Below are 21,167 nucleotides of genomic sequence, written 5' to 3' on the forward strand. Positions count from 1 at the left end.
GCTCAAGAATCTGCCTACAATGCAAGAGACCGGGGTTCGATCCCTGGGTTGGGAAGATCTCCTGGAGAAGGGGGTTACAGTCCGTAGAGTCGCAAAGAATCAGACAACTGAGAGCCTAACACTTTCACTCACCTATCACTTTGCTCTCCCCGAATTCTTCTCTGCGATGAGACATAAAGGACTATGGAACCAGAGCTCTCTGGAGCTCCTGGAAACGACACAGATGGTTTCAATGCCAGCACAGGAGCTTCCCAGACTCCTTAAAGAAGAGGGCCACACTTTAAGCCCATACACTAAACACTGCAATCATCAGTCAGTACACCAGGAAGGACTGGACATCGACCACAGTTATAAACAAAGGGCCTGGGGGTGACCAAGAACAACCTCACTCCAGGGTGGAACTGCCCTGGCGTGGGGCGGCGGCAGGGGTCAGGGCAATGAAGAAGCCGCAGGAGGAGGGCCAGGGCACGCACAAGAGACGCGGAAGGCCCAAAGACAACTGGTGCTGCAGCCCTTTTGTTCTTTGACAGATCCTGCCTCGGGTTCATTTGTACAAACAGCAGAGGAGCGGTGACATGCAGACAGCAGCAGCAGGGGGATCACACCCGCCCTCCTGTCCTCACACTGGCAGATAAAGGCCTCTGTGCTGTGCTATGTCGCTGCAGTCATGCCCGACTCTTTGGGAACCCGTGGGCTGTGGCCCACCAGGCTCCTCTGTCCATGGGATTCTCTGGGCAAGCTACTGGGGCGGGTTGCCATTTCCTTCTCCAGGCCTCTACTCTGGAACCTTTGTGGGTGCCTGGGCACCTTTGGGAACCAGAGTATGAGCCGCAGGCGCAGCTGCCAGTGACTGGGCATTGGTGTGAGCCTTGGCCCGGGACTTCGGCCGGCAGAGCCTGAGACTCTTGGCAATGTGGGCACAAGCATGTTTCCTGGGCTAGGGGTGAGCAATGTAGGTAAGCTGACTAAGCGTGCAGCAGCCACCCTTTGGGGTCTTGGACTTGACCTCCTTGGACTTCGTGAGAGCCTCCACAGCCTCAGCACATGCACTCATGGCCTTGGCACTGTGGGCCAGCATCTTCTTCAGGCCCTTCTTCCTGTGCTTCTTGGCCAAGTGCATGTTCCTCAGGAAGCGGGGGTCCACCCCCTTAAGAGATTCACATCATTGTGATCGGGGCTGCTTGATGCCATTTCTGTGCCGTTTTCAGGACTGGTTGTGGGTGGTATAGTTCTTACACTTAGCCACGTCCGCACCGGGGCCCAGGGATCCCAAAGCATCTGGGACTGGAAGGGCGGTGCTGCCTTTGTAAGAAGGCTGACTGTGGCCGCGTGCCTCCAGGGAATGGCGAGCTCGGTCCAGGCCAGGTGCAGGCATACAGAGATGCACAAGGCTGGGCCCAGCCTGTGGAGTCACATCCACAGACTTCAGAGCTCAAAGGACATCATGTTCTCATCTGCTCAGTGAAAGAAACCCACAGTTCCCATTATAAACCAGTTTACTATTTTCATATCTCTTAGAACAATCATGGACACAATAAAATAAACCTCAAAGAGCAATGTTAAAAGGAACCTTGTGCATTCTCGGTCAATACTTGTTGAATTGTTTAGCAAAACAGAGGACCGTGGTGTCCACGCATTCATTTCCTCCTCTTAATTCCTGAATTCCTTAGGACAGAAGTTTATATTCAGTGATGCACGTTCATTGTCTAAAGTAACTAAATGATTCTCCAATGTAGATACTAGCGATAGGCTGTTTCCAGGGCTTGTGCTTTGAATTATTTATGTTTTTAAGTGATGATGGGTTTGCAGTTCAGTTCAGTTCAGTTCAGTCGCTCAGTCGTGTCTGACTCTTTGCAACCCCATGAATCGCAGCACGCCAGGCCTCCCTGTCCGTCACCAACTCCCGGAGTTCACTCAAACTCATATCCATCGAGTCAGTGATGCCATCCAGCCATCTCATCCTCTGTCATCCCCTTCTCCTCCTGCCCCCAATCCCTCCCAGCATCAGAGTCTTTTCCAATGAGTCAACTCTTCACATGAGGTGGCCAAAGTAGTGGAGTTTCAGCTTTAGCATCATTCCTTCCAAAGAAATCCCAGGGCTGATCTCCTTTAGAATGGACTGGTTGGATCTCCCTGCTGTCCAAGGGACTCTCAAGAGTCTTCTCCAACACCACAGTTCAAAAGCATCAATTCTTCAGCGCTCAGCTTTCTTCACAGTCCAACTCTCACATCCATACATGGCCACAGGAAAAACCATAGCCTTGACTAGACAGACCTTTGTTGGCAAAGTAATGTCTCTGCTTTTGAATATGCTATCTAGGTTGGTCATAACTTTCCTTCCAAGGAGTAAGCGTCTTTTAATTTCATGGTTGCAGTCACCATCTGCAGTGATTTTGGAGCCCCCAAAAAGAAAGTCTGACACTGTTTCCACTGTTTCCCCATCTATTTGTCATGAAGTGATGGGACCGGATGCCATGATCTTCATTTTCTGAATGTTGCGCTTTAAGCCAACTTTTTCACTCTCCACTTTCACTTTCATCAAGAGGCTTTTGAGTTCCTCTTCACTTTCTGCCATAAGGGTGGTGTCATCTGCATATCTGAGGTTATTGAGATTTCTCCCAGCAATCTTGATTCCAGCTTGTGTTTCTTCCAGTCCAGCGTTTCTCATGATGTACTCTGCATATAAGTTAAATAAGCAGGGTGACAATATACAGCCTTGACGTACTCCTTTTCCTATTTGGAACCAGTCTGTTGTTACATGTCCAGTTCTAACTGTTGCTTCCTGACCTGCATACAAATTTCTCAAGAGGCAGGTCAGGTGGTCTGGTATTCCCATCTCTTTCAGAATTTCCCACAGTTTATTGTGATCCACACAGTCAAAGGCTTTGGCATAGTCAATAAAGCAGAAATAGATGTTTTTCTGGAACTCTCTTGCTTTTTCCATGATCCAGTGGATGTTGGCAATTTGACCTCTGGTTCCTCTGCCTTTTCTAAAACCAGCTTGAACATCAGGAAGTTCACGGTTCACATATTGCTGAAGCCTGGCTTGGAGAATTTTGAGCATTACTTTACTAGCGTGTGAGATGTTCATTACCTGGCTTTAAATCCTTTTTTATTTATCTTTGCTTATTTACTTGGCTGGGGCTTAGCTACAGCACACAGAATCTTTGTTGCCTCCTGCGGGAACTTTAGCTGTGGCGTGCGGACTCTGTACTTGTGGCTAAGTAGACTTAGTCGCCCTGTGGCATGTGGGATCTTAGATCCCTGTCAGAGATTGAACCTGGGTCCCCCACATTGCAAGGCGGACTCTTAACCACTGGACCACCAGGGAAGTCTCTAAATTCTTTTTAAATTTAAAACTATTTTTAAGGCAAAACTATGTTGATAGAAGGCAAACAAATGGTTGCTAGGGGCCAAGGGGCAGGGACTATCTGCAAAGGGGTCTGGAGGAACTTCAGGGGGGGACTGAAACGTTGTATCACGCACCTGACAGGGCCCATCAAAGAGTGCCGCTGAGAGGAGAATCTCATGGTATATACATCAAATCTCAATAAAGCTGAAAAATGTATTTTACTTTTAGATAAATGATACATGAAGCACAAAATAAAATACGTGCGCATAAGGCATTCCTGTTTTATTTCATTTTGCCAAAAGGTCGCGTACCATCCTCATTGTTCTGAGTCTTGTGTTTTCCCCTCCAGAATGTATCTTGGTTGGAGTGGGGGGTCCACACCATATCTGTACATCCCATTCTTTTAAATGGCTGTGCAGCATTCCCCTGTTTAAATGCACCATCATTAATGTAACCAGTCTTCTAAGGACGGATATTTGGGCTGTTTCCAGTCTCCAGTGACCAGAGGAAGGAGCAGAAGATGTTTATTTGGAGTTTCAAGGTGCCAGCTGGACACACCTTCTTGGGTGTGTCAGGTTCCTGGCTGGAACTTGAATTGTATTCCCACAGAGGCTGAGATCAGGGAAGCTGGAAGACGTTATTTCCAGGGTTTGGCTGCACCACGTTGACATGGGCTTCTGCAAGATGACCCGAGCACTGTTTACTATTTGAAAAACATCTTCCTTGTCGTGGTAAGTTGAGAACTTGCTCCTGACAGCCTACGGCTGGAGTGCCTGATAAGACTGTCAGCAACTTCAGAGCAGTTGGGCAATCTTCCACCTCTCAGCAGTGGTGAAAGGTAGTGGCCCTGCCAGGTTCCACGGAAAACTCGGCTCTGGTTTCATGGCCTGGCACACTGCAGCTCAGACTCGGTTTAGTTTTGACACCTGCTCACAAGGATGGCTGTAAACTTCAGAAGCCCACTGAGGCATTCTCTTCACTTCTCATGTGTAACTGGGTATGATGTTTACATTATATAAAACTGGTCTGGTCAGTTCCTTGGTTAAAAGAAAATATGCGTGCTTGTGTGTATGCGTGTGTGTGTGTGTGTGTGTGCGCGCGCGCGCACAGCTGCTCACTTGAAAACAATTTTTTAAAACATGTTCTAGGACCCCCTGGCAGCACAGTGGCTAGGAATCCGCCTGCCAATGCAGGGGACACAGGTATGATCCCTGGTCTGGGAAGATCCCACATGCTGTGGGGCAACAGCCACGACTACTGAGCCTGTGTGCTGCAGCTCCTGAAGCCCGCACACCTGGAGCCTGTGCTAACAAGAGAAGTCACCGCAGTGAGAAGCCCTGCACCTCCAACTGGAGATTAGTCCCCACTCATTGCAACGAGAGAAAGCCCGCGTGCAGCAGTGAAGATCCAGTGCAAGCAAAAAAAAATTTTTTTAACACATGATGAAAACACACACACACACAAAAGCAAAACATGTTCCTGTGTCACTGATTTCTTGCAGATTTTAATCCAGGAGCTTCCCCAGATGTTCTCCTAAGGGCCCAAAGCTGACTACTGCGATACTGCCTGAAGCACGCTGTGTAGTTAGGCTGAAACAACCAAAACGTCTCCCCAAAGCAATCTGGCCTGGCAGTTTGGTCCAGATGGTCTGCTGCTAAAAAAAATCTCGGTGTTCTTTTTGGGCTCAATTTAGATAATCAAAGTAGTATCAATTCTTAAGCGAGGAATCCGTTTGAGGGCAGACACTGTGCTGAGTGATTTACAGATGTTGTTTTCACTGGGTCCATGCCTGGAAGATGCTCCGAGGCCCTGCTCTCCAGTGAGACTTGTCAGCCAGACGGCTGATGGTGAAGATGACCCATCGCCCCAGACTGACTCCTCCTGAGACAGTGTCTCCTGCTGCCCCGGACTTCCAGCATAGGGCAGACTTCTAGCAGGGGCAGCAATATATGGTAACTTCACCCGCTGTGCTGCTGGCTCGTCGCTTCCCTGCCGTGGCCGAGTGCCACCCTGCACCAGAGTCAAGCGTCTGTCTGCGTCCAGGAGATGCCCTGAGCCCATCACATGCAGGGGCTTCATCTCATCACCTCTGCATCCTCATGTTTCTTTGCAACCCCATGGACTGTAGCTCACCAGGCTCCTCTGTCCATGGGATTCTCCAGGCAAGAATACTGGAGGGGGTTGCCATGCCCTTCTCTAGGCAACCTTCCCAACCCAGGGATTGAACCCAGGTCTCCCTCATTGCAGGCGGATCCTTTACTGTCTAAGCCGTCAGGGAAGCCCGATGTCCTGAGACTTCTCACAAATGCTTATGAGTTGTCTTCAGGTTAAAAAATGTTTTTGCTATACATCCTTGTTGGAAATGACTTGCTGTCCCCATGACCAGCTCAGTGATGGAAGACAAAGCATCTGCTTGAAGGAATCTGGCACATGCCTGGACATACACCATCCTAGCCCAGCTCCGGCTGGACCACACATTGTCAAGTATTGAGAAGTCGCCCTCGTGGCTCCAAGCATTGTGTGACACTGAACGTGGCCAAGTGGGCAGACCTCAAAACAAAAACAACAGCTTGACTTGAACTCCATGTGATTTTTGGACTTGGAAAGTTGATTAACTTAAACCTGGAGATTGTCTTTCATTGTCCCAGCCAAAGGCAGCAGGTTCGCACCCATTCATTGTTGCAGAAATGGCACATTTCCCCCAGAAGGCTTTGATTTTTTGTCATTGAGGGTAGGGAATATTTACACTTCGTTAAAAACAAAGAAAGCTTCCCATTTGTGCGCATGGAACAGTTGTATTTTTTCAAAATATTTCCCAAATATTAAATATTATTTAAAGATGTTCAGACTCTCAGGGGAGGTGGTTAATGGCCTCAGAGAATATTGTACTTGGTCGCTCAGTCAGGTCTGACTTTTTGCGACCCTTTGGACTGTAGCTCCCCAGGCTCCCCTGTCCATGGGATTTTTCAGGCAATACTGGAGTGGGTCACCATTTCCTTCTCCAGGGGATCTTCCCGACCAGGGATTGAACCTGCATCTCCTAAACTGCAGGTGAATTCTTTATCACTGAGCCACTGAGGAAACTCACAAAGAATACTGTATTTCCCTCTGGCAGAATGGACGGCCCGTTCAAGAGGACAGCCCCTCCCTGGCAAAGTCAGACCAACAAGGCTTTCAGTGGTGCCCTTGGCTTGGGCTGTACTCAGGAGAGAAGTGAAAAGTGCAGATATTTTTTAAGTACAGTATCTGAAGAAACAACTTTAAGTTTTACAAATGTTTGTGTGAAGTGCAAGTCAGTAAAACAAATTCTGATTTTCTACTGCATTCTATCACAAATTCAGTATTGCTGTTTAGAAAATTCCAAATGAAACAAACCAGGCTGGGATACTGTGAAGCCAGGTAGGTCACAGGAGAGAACATGTAGGACAGTACAAAGTCCTCGTCATGACCATAGGTTTGATATAGATGGACAGAGGCCACACTTGTTGAAGATGCTAGAGTTAAAGTGGAAGAAGCCTGTGTCCCCATATCACTGCTTGGAGGAGATCCCATTTAGGGCCTTTTTATTTATTTATGTAATTTTTTTAATTGGAGGATAACTGCTTTATAATGCTGTGGTGGTCTTTGCCATACATCAACGTGAATCAGTCATAATTATACCTATATCTCCTCCCTCTTGGGCCTCCCTGCCCTGCCTATCCCACCCTGTAGGTCATCACAGAGTCCCAGGCTGGGCTCCCTATGTTATAAAGCAGCTTCCCACCAGCTATTTATTTTACATATGATAATGTATGTATGTCACAGAGTGAAGTAAGTCAGAAAGAGAAAAACAAATACCATATATTAATGCCTATACATGGAATCTAGAAAAATAGTACTGATGAACCTGTTTCCAGAGAAGACATGGAGATGCAGGTGTAGAGAGCACACTGGTGTTTACAGCGTCCTATGAGCAGGAAATAAACATCTATTGTGTTTGAGCCATTAGACACATTTGGGTTTGTGTTACAGCAGCTGGAAGTGCGTCACACCTTAACTATTAGACTTATCAGGTAAAAAGTCACTAAGGATCCATCAGCCCTCAGTGCAAACACTTCACCTGGAAGCTGTCAGAGCCCAGGTGCATCTTCAGCCTTCTTGATACACAGCGCTCATGGCATTCTGATCACATAACCAGAAGTGAATATTTGAAAGGAGATTCAAAATATTTCCCTTGTCTAAAGTTTATAATTAGTTTCAACTGGAAAGAATAAAGAAAGGCATAAATTGCAGGCTGGGGGCGGTTAAGAGTTTGTATTCTGAAATTAAACTGCCCAGATTCACAGATGGCACCACCACTTATTAACTTACTCCACTGTTACTTACTTTCTTCCATTTGCTCTGATGTTTTCTAGATATGCTAGTAAAGAATCTGCCTGCAATGCAGGAGACCCCGGTTTGATTCCCGGGTCGGGAAGATTCCCTGGAGAAGGGATAGGCTACCCACTCCAGTATTCTTGGGCTTCCCTGGTGGCTCAGCTGGTAAAGAATCTGCCTGCAATGTGGGAGACCTGGGTTTGATCCCTGTGTTGGGAAGATCCCCTGGAGAAGGGAATGGCTACCGACTCCAGTATTCCAGCCTGGAGAATTCCATGGACTATATAGTCCATGGGATTGCAAAGAGTTGGACATTACTGAGCGACTTTCACTTTCTGTACAAACCCCAGTAGCTCCTCATCCAGGAATTTCAACTACAGATAAACTTGTCCATATATCCAACCAAATCAACTGCAAAGATGGTCACTGACGCTCAGTGTATAGAGACAAAAGATTGGGAACAATCCATTATAAGCTGCTGATTAAATATAATATGGTATTTCCATGATGAGGACCTCTGTACAGCTCTCAAAAAGCATATGATAGTCTTTGCTGAGGGTCACATTGAGCTTCCAGCGACTTCAGGGGCATCTTTAGGAGTCAGCACTATGGCAGAAGACATCAAGACCAAAATCAAGAACTACCAGTCTGCTCCTTTTGACAGCCGCTTCCCCAACCAGAACCAGACCAGGAACTGCTGGCAGAACTACCTGGACTTCCACCGCTGTGAGAAGGCAATGACCGCTAAAGGGGGTGACGTCTCCGTGTGCGAATGGTACCAGCGTGTGTACAAGTCCCTCTGCTCCACATCCTGGGTGTCAACTTGGGACAATCGCCAGGCAGAAGGCACGTTTCCTGGGAAGATCTGAACTGGCTCCATCCCACCTCCTCTGTCCTCCGTCCTTCTCCCCAGGGTGGTGAAGGGGGACCTGGGTACATGGAGATCCCCACCCTGGGATCCTGAATCATGCTATAACTAATAATAAATGCTCATTGGAAATGTGAAAAAAAAAAAAAAGCATATGATAGCTCTGTATGTTTTGCTATATAGTGAGCACCAAAATGGATTGCTCAGTGAAAAAAAATCAGGAAACATATGGGATACATCCTCCACTATATACTGTATTTCTGCTCCTCTTTGTGCAAAGAAGGGCAGTATATACATTTGTTAACTTGTACATGCTCAGGAACAATGCATAAGAAATCACAACTGCCTCTGGGAGGAGGCCTGGGGTCAGACGTAGAAGGGGACATACTTCTTTCCTCCTACAGACCATTTTGTGCTATTTGAAATTATGTTACCAGGAACAGACAATTATTTTTCTAAGCACAGCTTTTAAATATTAACAGTAATACACATTACCATATGATCCAGCTATTCCACTTCTGGGTATTTATCCACAGAATACAAACACACTAATTTGACACACATACCAAATGTTTACAGCAGCATTATTAACAATAGCTAAGATACAGAAACAACCCAAGGGCCCATCCATGGATGAATGGATAAAGAAGATGTGAGACAGACAGACACACACACACTGGAATACTACTCAGCCATAAAAAAGATGAAACATTTTGCCATTTGTGATAACATGGATGGATCTTGAGGACATTATGCTAAGTGAAATAAGTCAGATGGAGGAAGACAAATACTCTATGATTTCATGCATATATGGAATATAAAAAACAAACAAAAAACCAAAATAAATGAACAAATCAAACAAAAACATACATTCAAAGAACAGAGTAGTGGTTAGCAGAGAGGAAGGGATGAGGGGTGGGGACACAAATGTGGAAAAGGGGGTCGATTTTACAAGGAGGGATAGAAAATAAACTTTTAGTGGTAAGCATGCTGTAGCATGCTTCCCTGGTGGCTCAGCTGGTAAAGAATCCACCTGCAACACATGAGACCTGGGTTCAATCCCTGGGTTGGGAAGATCCCCTGCAGAAGGGAAAGGGTACCCACTCCAGTATTCTGGCCTGGAGAATTCCATGGACTGTATAGTCCATGGGGTTGCAAAGAGTCGGACATGACTGAGTGACTTTTACATGCTATAGGATATACATAAGTTGAAATACAATGCTGTATACATGAAATTTACATGCTATAAACAAATGTGATCTCAATAAAAAAATACCACATACACATTTCTAGAACAGATATGAACACAGCACTCAGTAAGTGCTGATTTTTTAAAAAATGAAAGAGGGACTTCCCTGGTGATCCATTGGCTAAGACTCCATGCTTCATATGCAGGAGGTCCCAGTTCAAACCCTGGTTAGGGAACTAGATCCTACATGTTGTAACTAAGACCAAGCACAGCCAAACAAAGAAATATGTACATTTAAAAAAATGTCTGGCGTGCAGACAGTCTCTAAGATGACCAGCAAATGCTGTCTTGAGTCCCACTGCACATAGCGGGCATGGTGCACTGGTGATGTAGCATCTCAGCATCACTACATACCTGCTGGGTAACCCTGGGCAAGTTACTTCACCTCTCTGTGCTCCTCTATTCCCAGGGTTCTAGGAGTACATGCTTGAAGAAGGAGAGCTAAATGACTCTTGATTTATATTTTCTCAAGAGGAAACAGCTGAGCTTTTATTACGCAAACACTGTGTCATCCATCATAGTTATTTTTGGCCAACGTCTATTTAGGAAACATGTATATTTACATCTCGAAACATAACACAACACCTTAAACAAAATATATGTTGTACACAGAGGCAGAATGTCAGGATCTAGTGGAGATTCTCTGAGTGCCAACAAATGGGGGTGCAAGAAGTTATTACACACAAAGTAACTGTCTACAAAGAGCCACATAAACGTCTTGCAATTTGGAAAGGATGTCTTACACGTTTTACATTTAATAGAATTGGCTGTTAATTATATATTGGTATCTCCCAGTGTTTCATTATGCTTTCAGAAACTGTCGGGGGTTTGGGTTTTGTGCAATGGGATGTTACAGTTTGTCCCACAAGAAATAATGAGACATAGGGCATCAGTGAGTGTTTTCACGTAGAATGTCTGGTTTTTAGGGATGAATTACTGATGTTAAGTAATGGGACATGCTTACACATAAAATACTCAGAAGAATGACCAGCACAGAGTAGAAGCTCAATGTGTGTTAGTTACTACAAGTAGCACTTAGTAATTTAAAAAAGAAAAACAACACTGATGTACTGAATACAAACCCAAGGTTACAAAGAGGTGAGGGAGGGAACTTGGCTCTCCTTGCCTGTTTCTCTGGAATACTGCCAGATGCCCCGGAGAAAGTAATGGGTTAATTACAAGGTGGTAGGAAGAGGTTTGAAATAATTTGATTGTGGAATAATTTTTACAATTTAGAATGATAATGAAAGGGTGTGAACTTTTCTTAATCACCCAGGTGGAGAGCCTTAGCACTGTATCATCCCCTAGCATTCCACCCATCTTGACCTCAATCATGGGTCCTTCTGACCAGCAAACTCCCCTTCTCCTCAATCCAAACCAAAGCCAGCCCCACTGAGCAAAATCAAAGCTGAGGCATGGGGTATAAGAATCTGCCTGCCAAGCAGGAGACATGGTTCGACCCCTGGGGTGGGAAGATCCCCTAAAGAAACAAATGGCAACCCATTCCAGTATTTTTACTGGGAAAATCCCATGGACAGAGGAGCCTGGTGGGCTATTACAGTCCATGGAGTTGCCAAGAGTTGGACACAACTTATCGACTAAACAATAACAACAATATATATAGTACTTAAAACATGTAAATAATTTCAACTTCCTTTCCCCACATTGATAGCTTGGGAGAACCCCTAGAAGAATGTTGAGGAGGAGCACAGTCCGGTCATCACAGACAAAACGCTGGCATCTGAGGTGAAGCTTGAGGCTGAGGTGAGCACCCGGGCACATCATACAACCAGCAGAGCAGCGGTCTCTGACTGTCTCACACAAATCTGTGTGGGTGTTGGGGAGGCTCGGGGGAGGATCCAGCAGTTCTGCCAGTTACACATTCCAGACAACAGGCACCAGCTCCTCATGTGAATCTGAAGAACGACGAACTCACACACTCACCCAGGGTAAGAGAACACATCATTTGATGTCTACTCATACTTATGGCAAGAATCAATGGTAGCGAGAATGGGGTCACCGACCCAGAATCTGGTACCTGAGTGGTTCTTGGAAAGCCACTAAGTTGAGGTTTTAACAGGATTATTTTAACTTAATCAGCCCTTCATTCTTAGAAGTGGGGGAACTTGTAAGAATACCGAACTCAAACACACCCCACGGCGATGTCAACTTTCCTTTACAGTTCCATCTGTGCAGTGACACCAACTTCATTTTCATTCAGAAGAGTATTAAGAGAGTTCAGGGATTTATAAAATAAATCCACTATGCCAGGCTCTCTGATTTTCTCCGTCTTTTCAGGACAGACTCTAGAAACTTCTGGGCAAAGCAAATGTACTCTGCCTGCTTCAACCAAAAAGACACAACCATTAGTTCAGCCCAGTGATGTGGCCTCACAGGTCTAGTTCCTGAGAACACAGGAGGGATTTAAGAAAGTGAAAGGGGCAAGTTCCTGGGCTTCCTTGTATTTAGACAATGAACGGTGAGACACTGCTCCAACACTTAATAACTTCCTGGAAAGAACAGGCTCCACTGGAGACCAAAATGGCAGCCTCCGCAGGCCACAAGTAGGAATCAGACACGTTAACAGAAGCCAGTTCAGGGCAGTCTGTCATTGTGATCAGTAATGTACTGATGCCTTGATTTACATCATATTCTTACTGGAGTTCTCAACTGTTATCACACACAACCAGAAACATCTCAGACAATTCCCCCGAGTTTCAAGAGGGCTCCCAAGTCTGGTGGGCACACTTTTTTTCTCATACACACGTTTACACCTATTCATTTGCTAAGTTACTCTTTATTCTTAAACAGACTTTTTTCAACGGAAATCTTGAAAACTCAGTCCTAACTTACAATAAATACAGTCAATACGCGCACAGTATGTTCAATATCCCATCTACTGTGCAGTTAATATGTCGCCTGACACCGCTGAGGAAAAGAACCAGGAAGCTTTCCCGTCTCGAATTTGTCATGATGGCAGTTGCCGGAACGCCCAAGTTCAACTCATCCGCTTAGTTCCATTCTTTTTAATTTCCTCTAATTTGTCTGCCTGCCAAACGCAAACGTCCCCTCAGATGCAGCAAAGGGTAATAATTAAAGATCGCTTCCTGGGTAGTTCTTTCCAAAGGGGGAAAAAAAACCACCACACAAAACCTGTAGTAGTCTCAGGGAAGGCTTCAAATCAAGTCCTTACGTGAGGAGACCAGGTATTCATGGTGTAAATACTTCCAGGGCCCGCAGGGCACCTCCCCGCGGGCAGCCGGGATGGGGGCGTCCCTGCGCGCCCCCGCCCCGCCCCCACCGGAACTCCGGATTCCCCCACAGCGCTGGACCCTCCCCTCCGCCGACCCCCTTCCGCCTTCAGGGTCCACCGCCCACAGGTGCGAGGGCCCGGGCTGCCCAGCCTCCGCGGCGCAGAAGCGCTTTCCTTGTGGAATTCGTGTTCCCGAACTTCGGGACAACGAGAAAATTCCGGGCGGACAGGGGGGAAACGAGGCGAAAGCTAGGAGATGGTGACCCTTAAACCACTGTTTCGTTTCCTCGCCCGCGTCTCTGGCCGGGGCGCTGAGGTAGGAGGGTGCACCCGAGAGGGAAGTTTCCCTCCTCACGGCCCGCCCGGCGCCACCAACAGCCCAGGTAGAGCGAGCGCGCGGCGCGCCGCCTCAGCGAGGTCCCCGCGCCCGACTTCCGCGCGCCCTTCCCTCCTTCTCCCTCGGCGCCCGAATCGGGCGCCCGACCGCGGGGCTCCCCGCGTGCCAAGCAAGGCCTGCGTCCTGGGCGAGGTGGCGCGGAATCCAGGAGGGCACGGCCACCGCGCCCACCCCGCTCCGGCGCCGGGCAGTCCCGGGGACCCCCCGGGACCGCGCCGCCCCCGCCCCACCCTGCACCCTCGGCAACCCGCGCCCCTCTCCGCCAAGCGCCGGCTGGCGGGCGGTCGCGACCCTCAGCGCTCAGCGCCCCTTCAGCGCCGTACTCACCCACTCCGCGGGACAGGCGCGCGGCGCCCAGCAGTAAGATCCCCAGCAGTGCGACCGCGACCCCGCAGTTGAGGCTGGCCATGGCTCCGAGGCGCCTGGGCCTCGGCGGGGAAAGCGACTGTGGCCCGTGGTGCAGAGTGGCGGCCGCGGGCCCCCGAGCCTGGCATCCGAGGCGCTGCGCTCCACCCCAGCTCGCTCACCTGCGCGCGGGGCGGGCCCGCCCAGGCTCCGCCCAGCGCCGCGGGAGCACGAGCTGGCCGGCTCAGTCCCCTCCTCCCTGTCCTCCTCCCCTTCCTGCCTCCACTCCCGCCTCTCGCCTGGAGCACTGGGACCGGTAGCCACCTTCCCGGGGTCTAGCCGCCGTCCCTCTCCTGACTTTCTCTATAGGGGCCAAAGTCGCCCTTGGGGAAGACACTTGCCCTCCTTTCACTGTCTGGGAGACACTGAACGGAGGCCACTGTGCAGCCCTTTTTCCGGGGAAATCAAGTCTGTGGAACACCCAAGCCGTGGCTTCCGCCTCTGCTTCCAGATTTGGGCTGCAGGCTTTGGACTTTTAAGGCCGATGCTTCTGGTACTCTTTTCAGAATGATGAGCCCGCAGCCAACCCCAGGCACTTCACGGACAGTGTTTCTAATGCTCACAGTAACCCTTCCGCAGAACAGATGAAACAGACACCCAGTTACGCAACCTTCCGAAGGTCCCCGGGCCAGTTAGTAACTTGCGGAGGCAGAATTTGATACCCCTGGAAGGGGTTTGCACAACCGGAGTTGCTTCGTTTCATTTCTGAAGACTGAATGAAATGAGTGAATACTGGAGGCTGGAGAGGGCCCTGAGGAGAAACCTGCCATGGGGCCCCTTCCTTGAATTCTGAACAGTATGGCCTGAGGCATTTTCTGCAATTATTGGGCTGTAAATGAATGACCCTGGGCCTCTTTCCCTCCTCCCAGCTGCCTTTCTTTGGTTTCTGAGGTCCTGTGGATTCTCCTTCCCCTCTGCAGGCCACACACCAAGTCCAGGGTCACAGCGTCACAAGGAGAGACAGTGGATGGTTCAGGGACTCTCAGCTAGCAGACCAGGGTTCTATCAGAATGACTCCAAAGGCCCCCGTGGGCCTGCCTGTGCCGGTGGGCAGCTAGCAACTTGGCCAGGGTCACCCAGAATAACCTGGAAGCAGAGTACATGCAAGAGCATTGGTCTGTGTCCAGTTCCCACTTTTTTTTTTATTCTTGGGAAACAGCTTCTCCAGGCTGATTCTACTCTTATCAGGAACAGGGGTGAGAAACCATCTCTTAGGAGAGTCATCCCCTTCCTTCTGTGTGTCTTCAGTGATGAGAATAAAGCAGCCTCTGTCTACAGGGAGCCCACAGTTCATGAGGGATGCAGGGTTGTCCGGGCTGTGGACATGACTGCTCCGCCCCTCCTCCACCTATGGACTGTGAGCTGAGGGAACATGAGTTTACCTTCCAGTTACTTAGAAGACAAATGAGGAAGCTGAGGCCTAGAGGGAAGGAAGAGGATGAGAAAAGTAGGGAGGCTCTTGGTTCTCCCCAAGAAATTGAAGGCAGACTCATCAAGAGAAAAAAATTATCAGAAAATCTAAACATCCTTTAAATATGTTTATGCTGACAGGAGAGTAAAGCAGATTTTGTCTGTTTTCCTAATTGTAAGCAGGCATATATACCCCAGCATCTTTTCATAGCGTCCCTAACTCCATTGTTTTTTATATATGATGATGGTGATGATGATGATAATATTGATAATAATAATGGAGTGGCAATGAGTTGAATTGAAAATACTAGAAATATTTTGTGATAAGTTTAAGCCTAAGCAACAAGTTATCTTTTTACTGTCTCATTTCTCCGAAGTTTAACTGAACTCTCTGGAAGAGTGAAACTGGCTGCGCTGGGTCTTCGTTGCTGCTCATGGACATTTCTTCTTTGAGGCAAGAGGGGGCTACTCTCCAGTTGCAGCACGTGGGCTCAGTAGTTGTAACTCACGGGCTCTAGGGTGTGGGCTGAGTAGTTGTGGCACACCAACTTAGTTGTTCTGAGGCATGTGGGATCCTCCCAGATCAGGGGCTGAATACATGTTGCCTACATTGACAGGCAGATTTTTAACCGCTGGACCACCAGGGAAGTCCTAAATGAACTTTCCATAAATGACACAAGAGTCACTAAGTCTCAGATGTGAAGGATTGGTAGTAGTTCCAGATAATGGCAAGTGAGAAAGAGTCAAGGAAATGAGGAGGCATTTCAGCACCCTTTGCAAGACAACCCACCTCTGTAGTTGAAATCAAGATGTCTTGAGGCAATGGTTTGGTTCATGGAAGAATGTAAGCAAAGCTTTGCCAAATTTTGGAAATGTCTTCTCTTTACAAACTTGCCTGAATGGAAGGAATCAATTTTTAAAAGTTATTTCTGAACTGAAAGAAATCCAGGCAGCTGCAGTCCGTTGCCAGAGAAAAATGACATTGAAAGATGAGTTTTAAAGCTGTTGTATTTAATTTTGAACCCTCTGTTCAGTTCAGTTCAGTTTAGTTGCTCAGTCATGTCCAATTCTTTGTGACCCCATGGACTGCAGCATGCCAGGCTTCCCTGTCCATCACCAACTCCTGGAGCTCTCTCAAACTCAAGTCCATTGAGCCACTGATGCCATCCAACTATCTCATCCTCTGTCGTCCCCTTCTCCCCCCACCTTCAATCTTTCCCAGCATCAGGGTCTTTTCCAATGAGTCAGGTCTTCACATCAGGTGGCCAAAGTATTGGAGCTTCAGCCTCAGCATCAGTCCTTCCAATGAATATTCAGGACTGATTTCCTTTAAGATGGACTGGTTTGATCTCCTTGCAGTCCAAGGGACTCTCAAGAGTCTTCTCCAACACCACAGTTCAAAAGCATCAATTCTTTGGCCCTCAGTTTTCTTTATAGTCCAACTCTCACATCCATACATGACTACTAGAAAAACCATAGCTTTGACTAGATGGACCTTTGTTGGCAAAGTAATGTCTCTGCTTTTTAATATGCTGTCTAGGTTGGTCATAACTTTTCTTCCAAGGAGCAAGCATCTTTTAAGCATTTTTGACCCCTCTGGAAACCCTACAAAAGCTACAAAGCAGGGACTTTTTTTCCCCCCTTTGGTAAAAAACATAAGCCTACAAAGATGAGGGGAGCAGACAGAAGACAACAGCCTCTTAGAAACTGGAAAGCAGATGGGTAAGTAGAAACTGGAAGCCACTGGAGGGGAAAGTTGAGAAATAAACAAACAAACAACCACCACTAAGGAACTGGCAGCAGAAGGTATTGTGTAATGGGAGAGTGAAGAAGGGGCTAAAACAATGAAACCTGGGAGAAAGCTGAAAAACTATAGTTCGATCTCTGGAAACTGTTCTCCATTTCTCCTGGCTGGGCAACTGCCCCTAAGCAGAAATCTGAAGCATTGTTTTCTGAAGAGGTTGCAACTGAGGAAACTGGGCTGAGGAGTGCTGGGCATAGCTGTAGGCTTAGGAGACATTCTGGAAAATAGGTAGATAAAAGGAACAAATGTATTCCTTATGCTTAGTTCCCTAGGTGCCTGGCCCCGGTTTGCCCCTCAGACTCCAGTAGTCTCAATTCATACTAGAGATGGAAGGAGTCTTCTGGAGAATCTGACAAGCTTGAAGAGAAACACCTAAAGACACAGACATTTATCCCCATCAAGAGGCTAACCAGATTCTTCCCATGACATTCACAGCTGATAAGCCCCACCAGTTAAACTTTTTGATCTCTCACTTTTAAATATGACCAGACAGTAGGAGTTTATGACATCTGAGGAAAGCAGCTAACATGATAGAGTCAAAACCAACCAACCAACCAAACAGAAAAAGGCACTTGGAGAAAAGACAGAGAATAAAACAAAACAATTGCTACCTTCTTTAGAAAAATAGCAGACAACAGTGTATTTATGCTGTAGGGATAAGGAGTAATAAAAAAATGAATATTCAGGGACCTACAAGAGTTCTTAGAAAAAATTGTAAATGACAGTAAATATTAAAAAGTAAATAGAAAAATTGAAAGATTTCCCAGAAAGTAAAGCAAAAAGATACAGATAAAAAGTAGGAGAGAAAAGGTAAGAAAATTAGGGGTCTAGTTCAGGGGCTGTAACGTGGATAGTGGGTTTCACAGATAGAAATAGCAGATTAAGCAGAGATATCATCATCAGTAATATAATTCAAGAAATTCCCCAGGTCTGGAATGACATGAGTTTCCCGATTTAAAGACTCATGGTGTGTCCAGTACAATGGATAAAACAGGCTCACATCAAGGCACATCACAGCAAAATTTCGGGAGCCTATAAACAAAAAGAACATTTTATAATTTCCAGGGTCTTATGCAAAGAAACAAAAATCAAACTGGCTTTGGATTTCCCAGTAGCAGCACTGGAAGCTGGAAGACAATGAAGCAATACCTTCAAAATTGTGAAGGTATAATAATTTCCAACTAAGAATTCTATATCCAAGCTACCAATTAAGTGATAAAGTAGAAAAAGAGCACTTTTAGACGTTCAACATCTAAAACAGAAAGAAAACCAATAAAACCTCCAAACAACAAACTCCCACACACCTTTTCTCAGACAAATACTGGAAAATGTATTCCGTTAAAACAGGAAATGCGTGAGACACAGAGAGGAGTGGATACCGGTTTGTGGGGCTGAACTTAATTACCTTAAGAAAAAGAATACAGAATTACAAATAGAAAGTCAAATGTGAAAAGTGAGTATTTATTTATAATAAGGAAAGAGATGACAACAAATCACAAACTTGAAAAACGCCCTGCTGCTGCTGCTAAGTCACTTCAGTCGTGTCCGACTCTGTGCGACCCCATAGACGACAGCCCACCAGGCTCCCCCGTCCCTGGGATTCTCCAGGCAAGAACACTGGAGCAGGTTGCCATTTCCTTCTCCAATGTATGAAAGTGAAAAGTGAAAGTGAAGTCGCTCTGTTGTATCTGACTCTTAGCGACCCCATGGACTGCAGCCCACCAGGCTCCTCCGCCCACGCTATACCTCAGGCAAGAGTACTGGAGTGGGTTGCCATTGCCTTCGGAAAAATGCCATAAATGTCACTAAATCTAGGAAGCAGTGTGATATCTCTAATATGAGTTCAGTTCAGTCGCTCAGTTGTGTCAGACTCTTTGCAACCCCATGAATCGCACTCAGTTCACTCAGACTCACGTCCATCGAGTCAGTGATGCCATCCAGCCATCTCATCCTCTGTCATCCCCTTCTCCTCCTGCCCCAAATCCCTCCCAGCATCAGAGTTTTTTCCAATGAGTCAACTCTTTGCATGAGGTGGCCAAAGTAGTGGAGTTTCAGCTTTAGCATCATTCCTTCCAAAGAAATCCCAGGGCTGATCTCCTTCAGAAGGGACTGGTTGGATCTCCTTGCAGTCCAAGGGACTCTCAAGAGTCTTCTCCAACACCACAGTTCAAAAGCATCAATTCTTCGGCGCTCAGCCTTCTTCACAGTCCAACTCTCACATCCATACATGACTACTGGAAAAACCATAGCCTGGACTAGACGGAACTTTGTTGGCAAAGTAATGTCTCTGCTTTTCAATATGCTATCTAGGTTGGTCACTGGTCCAGTATTCTTGCCTGAGGAAGTCCATGGACAGAGGAGCCTGGAGGACTATAGTCCATAGGGTGGCAAAGAGTTGAACACAGCTGAGCAACTAACGCTTTGACTTTTCATAACACTATATCCTTCATTTGTTCATTTCTTCAGGTCATACTACGTCACTGATATATGTATCATTTCTTCTGGAACTGTCAAATTTCATCATGACAAAATGCATCAGATAAGGTAAGATACAATCTTGATGTATTGTGATGCATTCAGCATATGAATTCATACACAGAAATGCAGTGTCTCTAGAAACATAATGTTGTGCCATGCAGAGTACAGAAATTCTTACAAATTCTATGTGTGATTCTTACTAAAGAGCAAAGTAGTGTGATACATTTATAATTGTATATGCTGCATTATTCATTTATTTCTGGCAGAAAAAAATCCTTCATTTTTTATAAGACATTTGAACTGCATGTTATGCTTAATATTTTAGTTTTGATAGTTGAAAGAATTTTCCAGACTGGCTTCTTTGATTCTTCCTCCTCCACTATCCGCATGCTTCTGGTTGGGTACTGTAGGACAGATTCATCATATGATACCACTTCTGACCTTGCTCCTTTTGGTCACCTCATCTGATGAGTCAGCCCAGTGGGTCTGAGGAGTATTTCTAGAAGACACTAGTACAGCATGAGTGCAAGCAATGACCCAAAAGTGACTATGAATTATGTCCCACTAAGATATCCCACTAACTCCCAATTAAATGTATCTCCAGTTCAGCTTCTCCTTAGCCGGATCCCAAATTGCTCATAGCCACTCAGTGCTGCATTGCATAAAGGGAGGTGGGATGGAGGGGAGGTGGAGGAAAAACTCTTTTGCAATTGAAATACATGCCTTTGCGACTATTACAAAAAACAGGAGTAGATGAGCATGTGCCTTTAGAAGGATTGCAGTGTTATTTAAGCTTTCTTATCTTCATGATTTATTTGCTTCTGGACACAAGAAGCACAAAATCCACCTCAAGGGAGAGGTAAGGAATGCCCAGGCTGACATGCACTGTGCTTAGAGAGACGGGAGTCCAGATTTAGTCAAGTTGTAAAATGTATGGCCAAGGATTATGGGAGCCCCTTCCAGGTGAACCGATGGACAGAATAAAATCAAATGGAGACATAAATTTTATTGATGAGGTCCTCAGCGGTGTTTGGCCAAGATGTACATAATCCACACCTCAGCACACCTGTGTTCTTCAGATGCACTTGAGCCACACACGGCTGAGCAACCAGAGACAAGGAGCCTGACCATGGAGTGACACACCAGCCTCAAGGAACATACTCCCTTTTCAAGCTTCTGTGGTTTGCAGCTTCCAGTCACTTGTAGCGGAACCTCGTCCTTAGGCCAGCACTAGAGATTTTTCTCGTGCCGTGGAATGTTAAGGGAAAGCAGACCCAGTGATTCACTGCAAAAAGGAATTTGACCTAAATGAGCATGGTGGAATGGCTTAATGACTACCACTGTGATTCTGCAGTCAGATGTCCTAGATTCAAATACTGGCTCTGCAACTTACCAGCTTGTGCAACTCTATATGTGCCTTGGTTTCCTCAGCCACAAACCAGGGCTATGAGAGGATGACCTTCAGAGGGTGTTGTAAACATTCATGAGATAATATGTGTAACAGATAATATGTGCATAGTGCTTGGCATGTAGTAAATGCACAATAAATGTGGCCAAGATTGCTTTTGCCATGGGGGTTGGTGTGAAATGAGAGG

At 46.5% G+C, this 21,167-nt stretch overlaps 2 protein-coding genes across 2 annotated transcripts in view; one reads left to right on the forward strand and one right to left on the reverse strand.

Moving 5' to 3' along the window:
• Positions 1 to 13,997, reverse strand: part of CDCP1 (CUB domain containing protein 1) — a 56,478-nt gene extending 42,481 nt beyond the window's left edge. Inside the window, exon 1 of the mRNA XM_027522779.1 lies at positions 13,803 to 13,997. Within this exon, the coding sequence (XP_027378580.1) occupies positions 13,803 to 13,884 (82 nt within the window). The 5' untranslated portion in view covers positions 13,885 to 13,997. The remainder of the gene's footprint in view (positions 1 to 13,802) is intronic.
• Positions 8,235 to 8,726, forward strand: LOC113880524 (cytochrome c oxidase subunit 6B1-like). The gene has a single exon (XM_027522780.1). It carries the CDS (start codon positions 8,248 to 8,250, stop codon positions 8,575 to 8,577), a length of 330 nt encoding a protein of 109 aa, XP_027378581.1. The 5' UTR covers positions 8,235 to 8,247; the 3' UTR covers positions 8,578 to 8,726.
• Positions 13,998 to 21,167: the final 7,170 nt, after the last annotated feature.

The sequence above is a fragment of the Bos indicus x Bos taurus genome, chromosome 22 (genome assembly GCF_003369695.1).
Source record: "Bos indicus x Bos taurus breed Angus x Brahman F1 hybrid chromosome 22, Bos_hybrid_MaternalHap_v2.0, whole genome shotgun sequence".
NCBI classification, from domain to species: domain Eukaryota; kingdom Metazoa; phylum Chordata; class Mammalia; order Artiodactyla; family Bovidae; genus Bos; species Bos indicus x Bos taurus.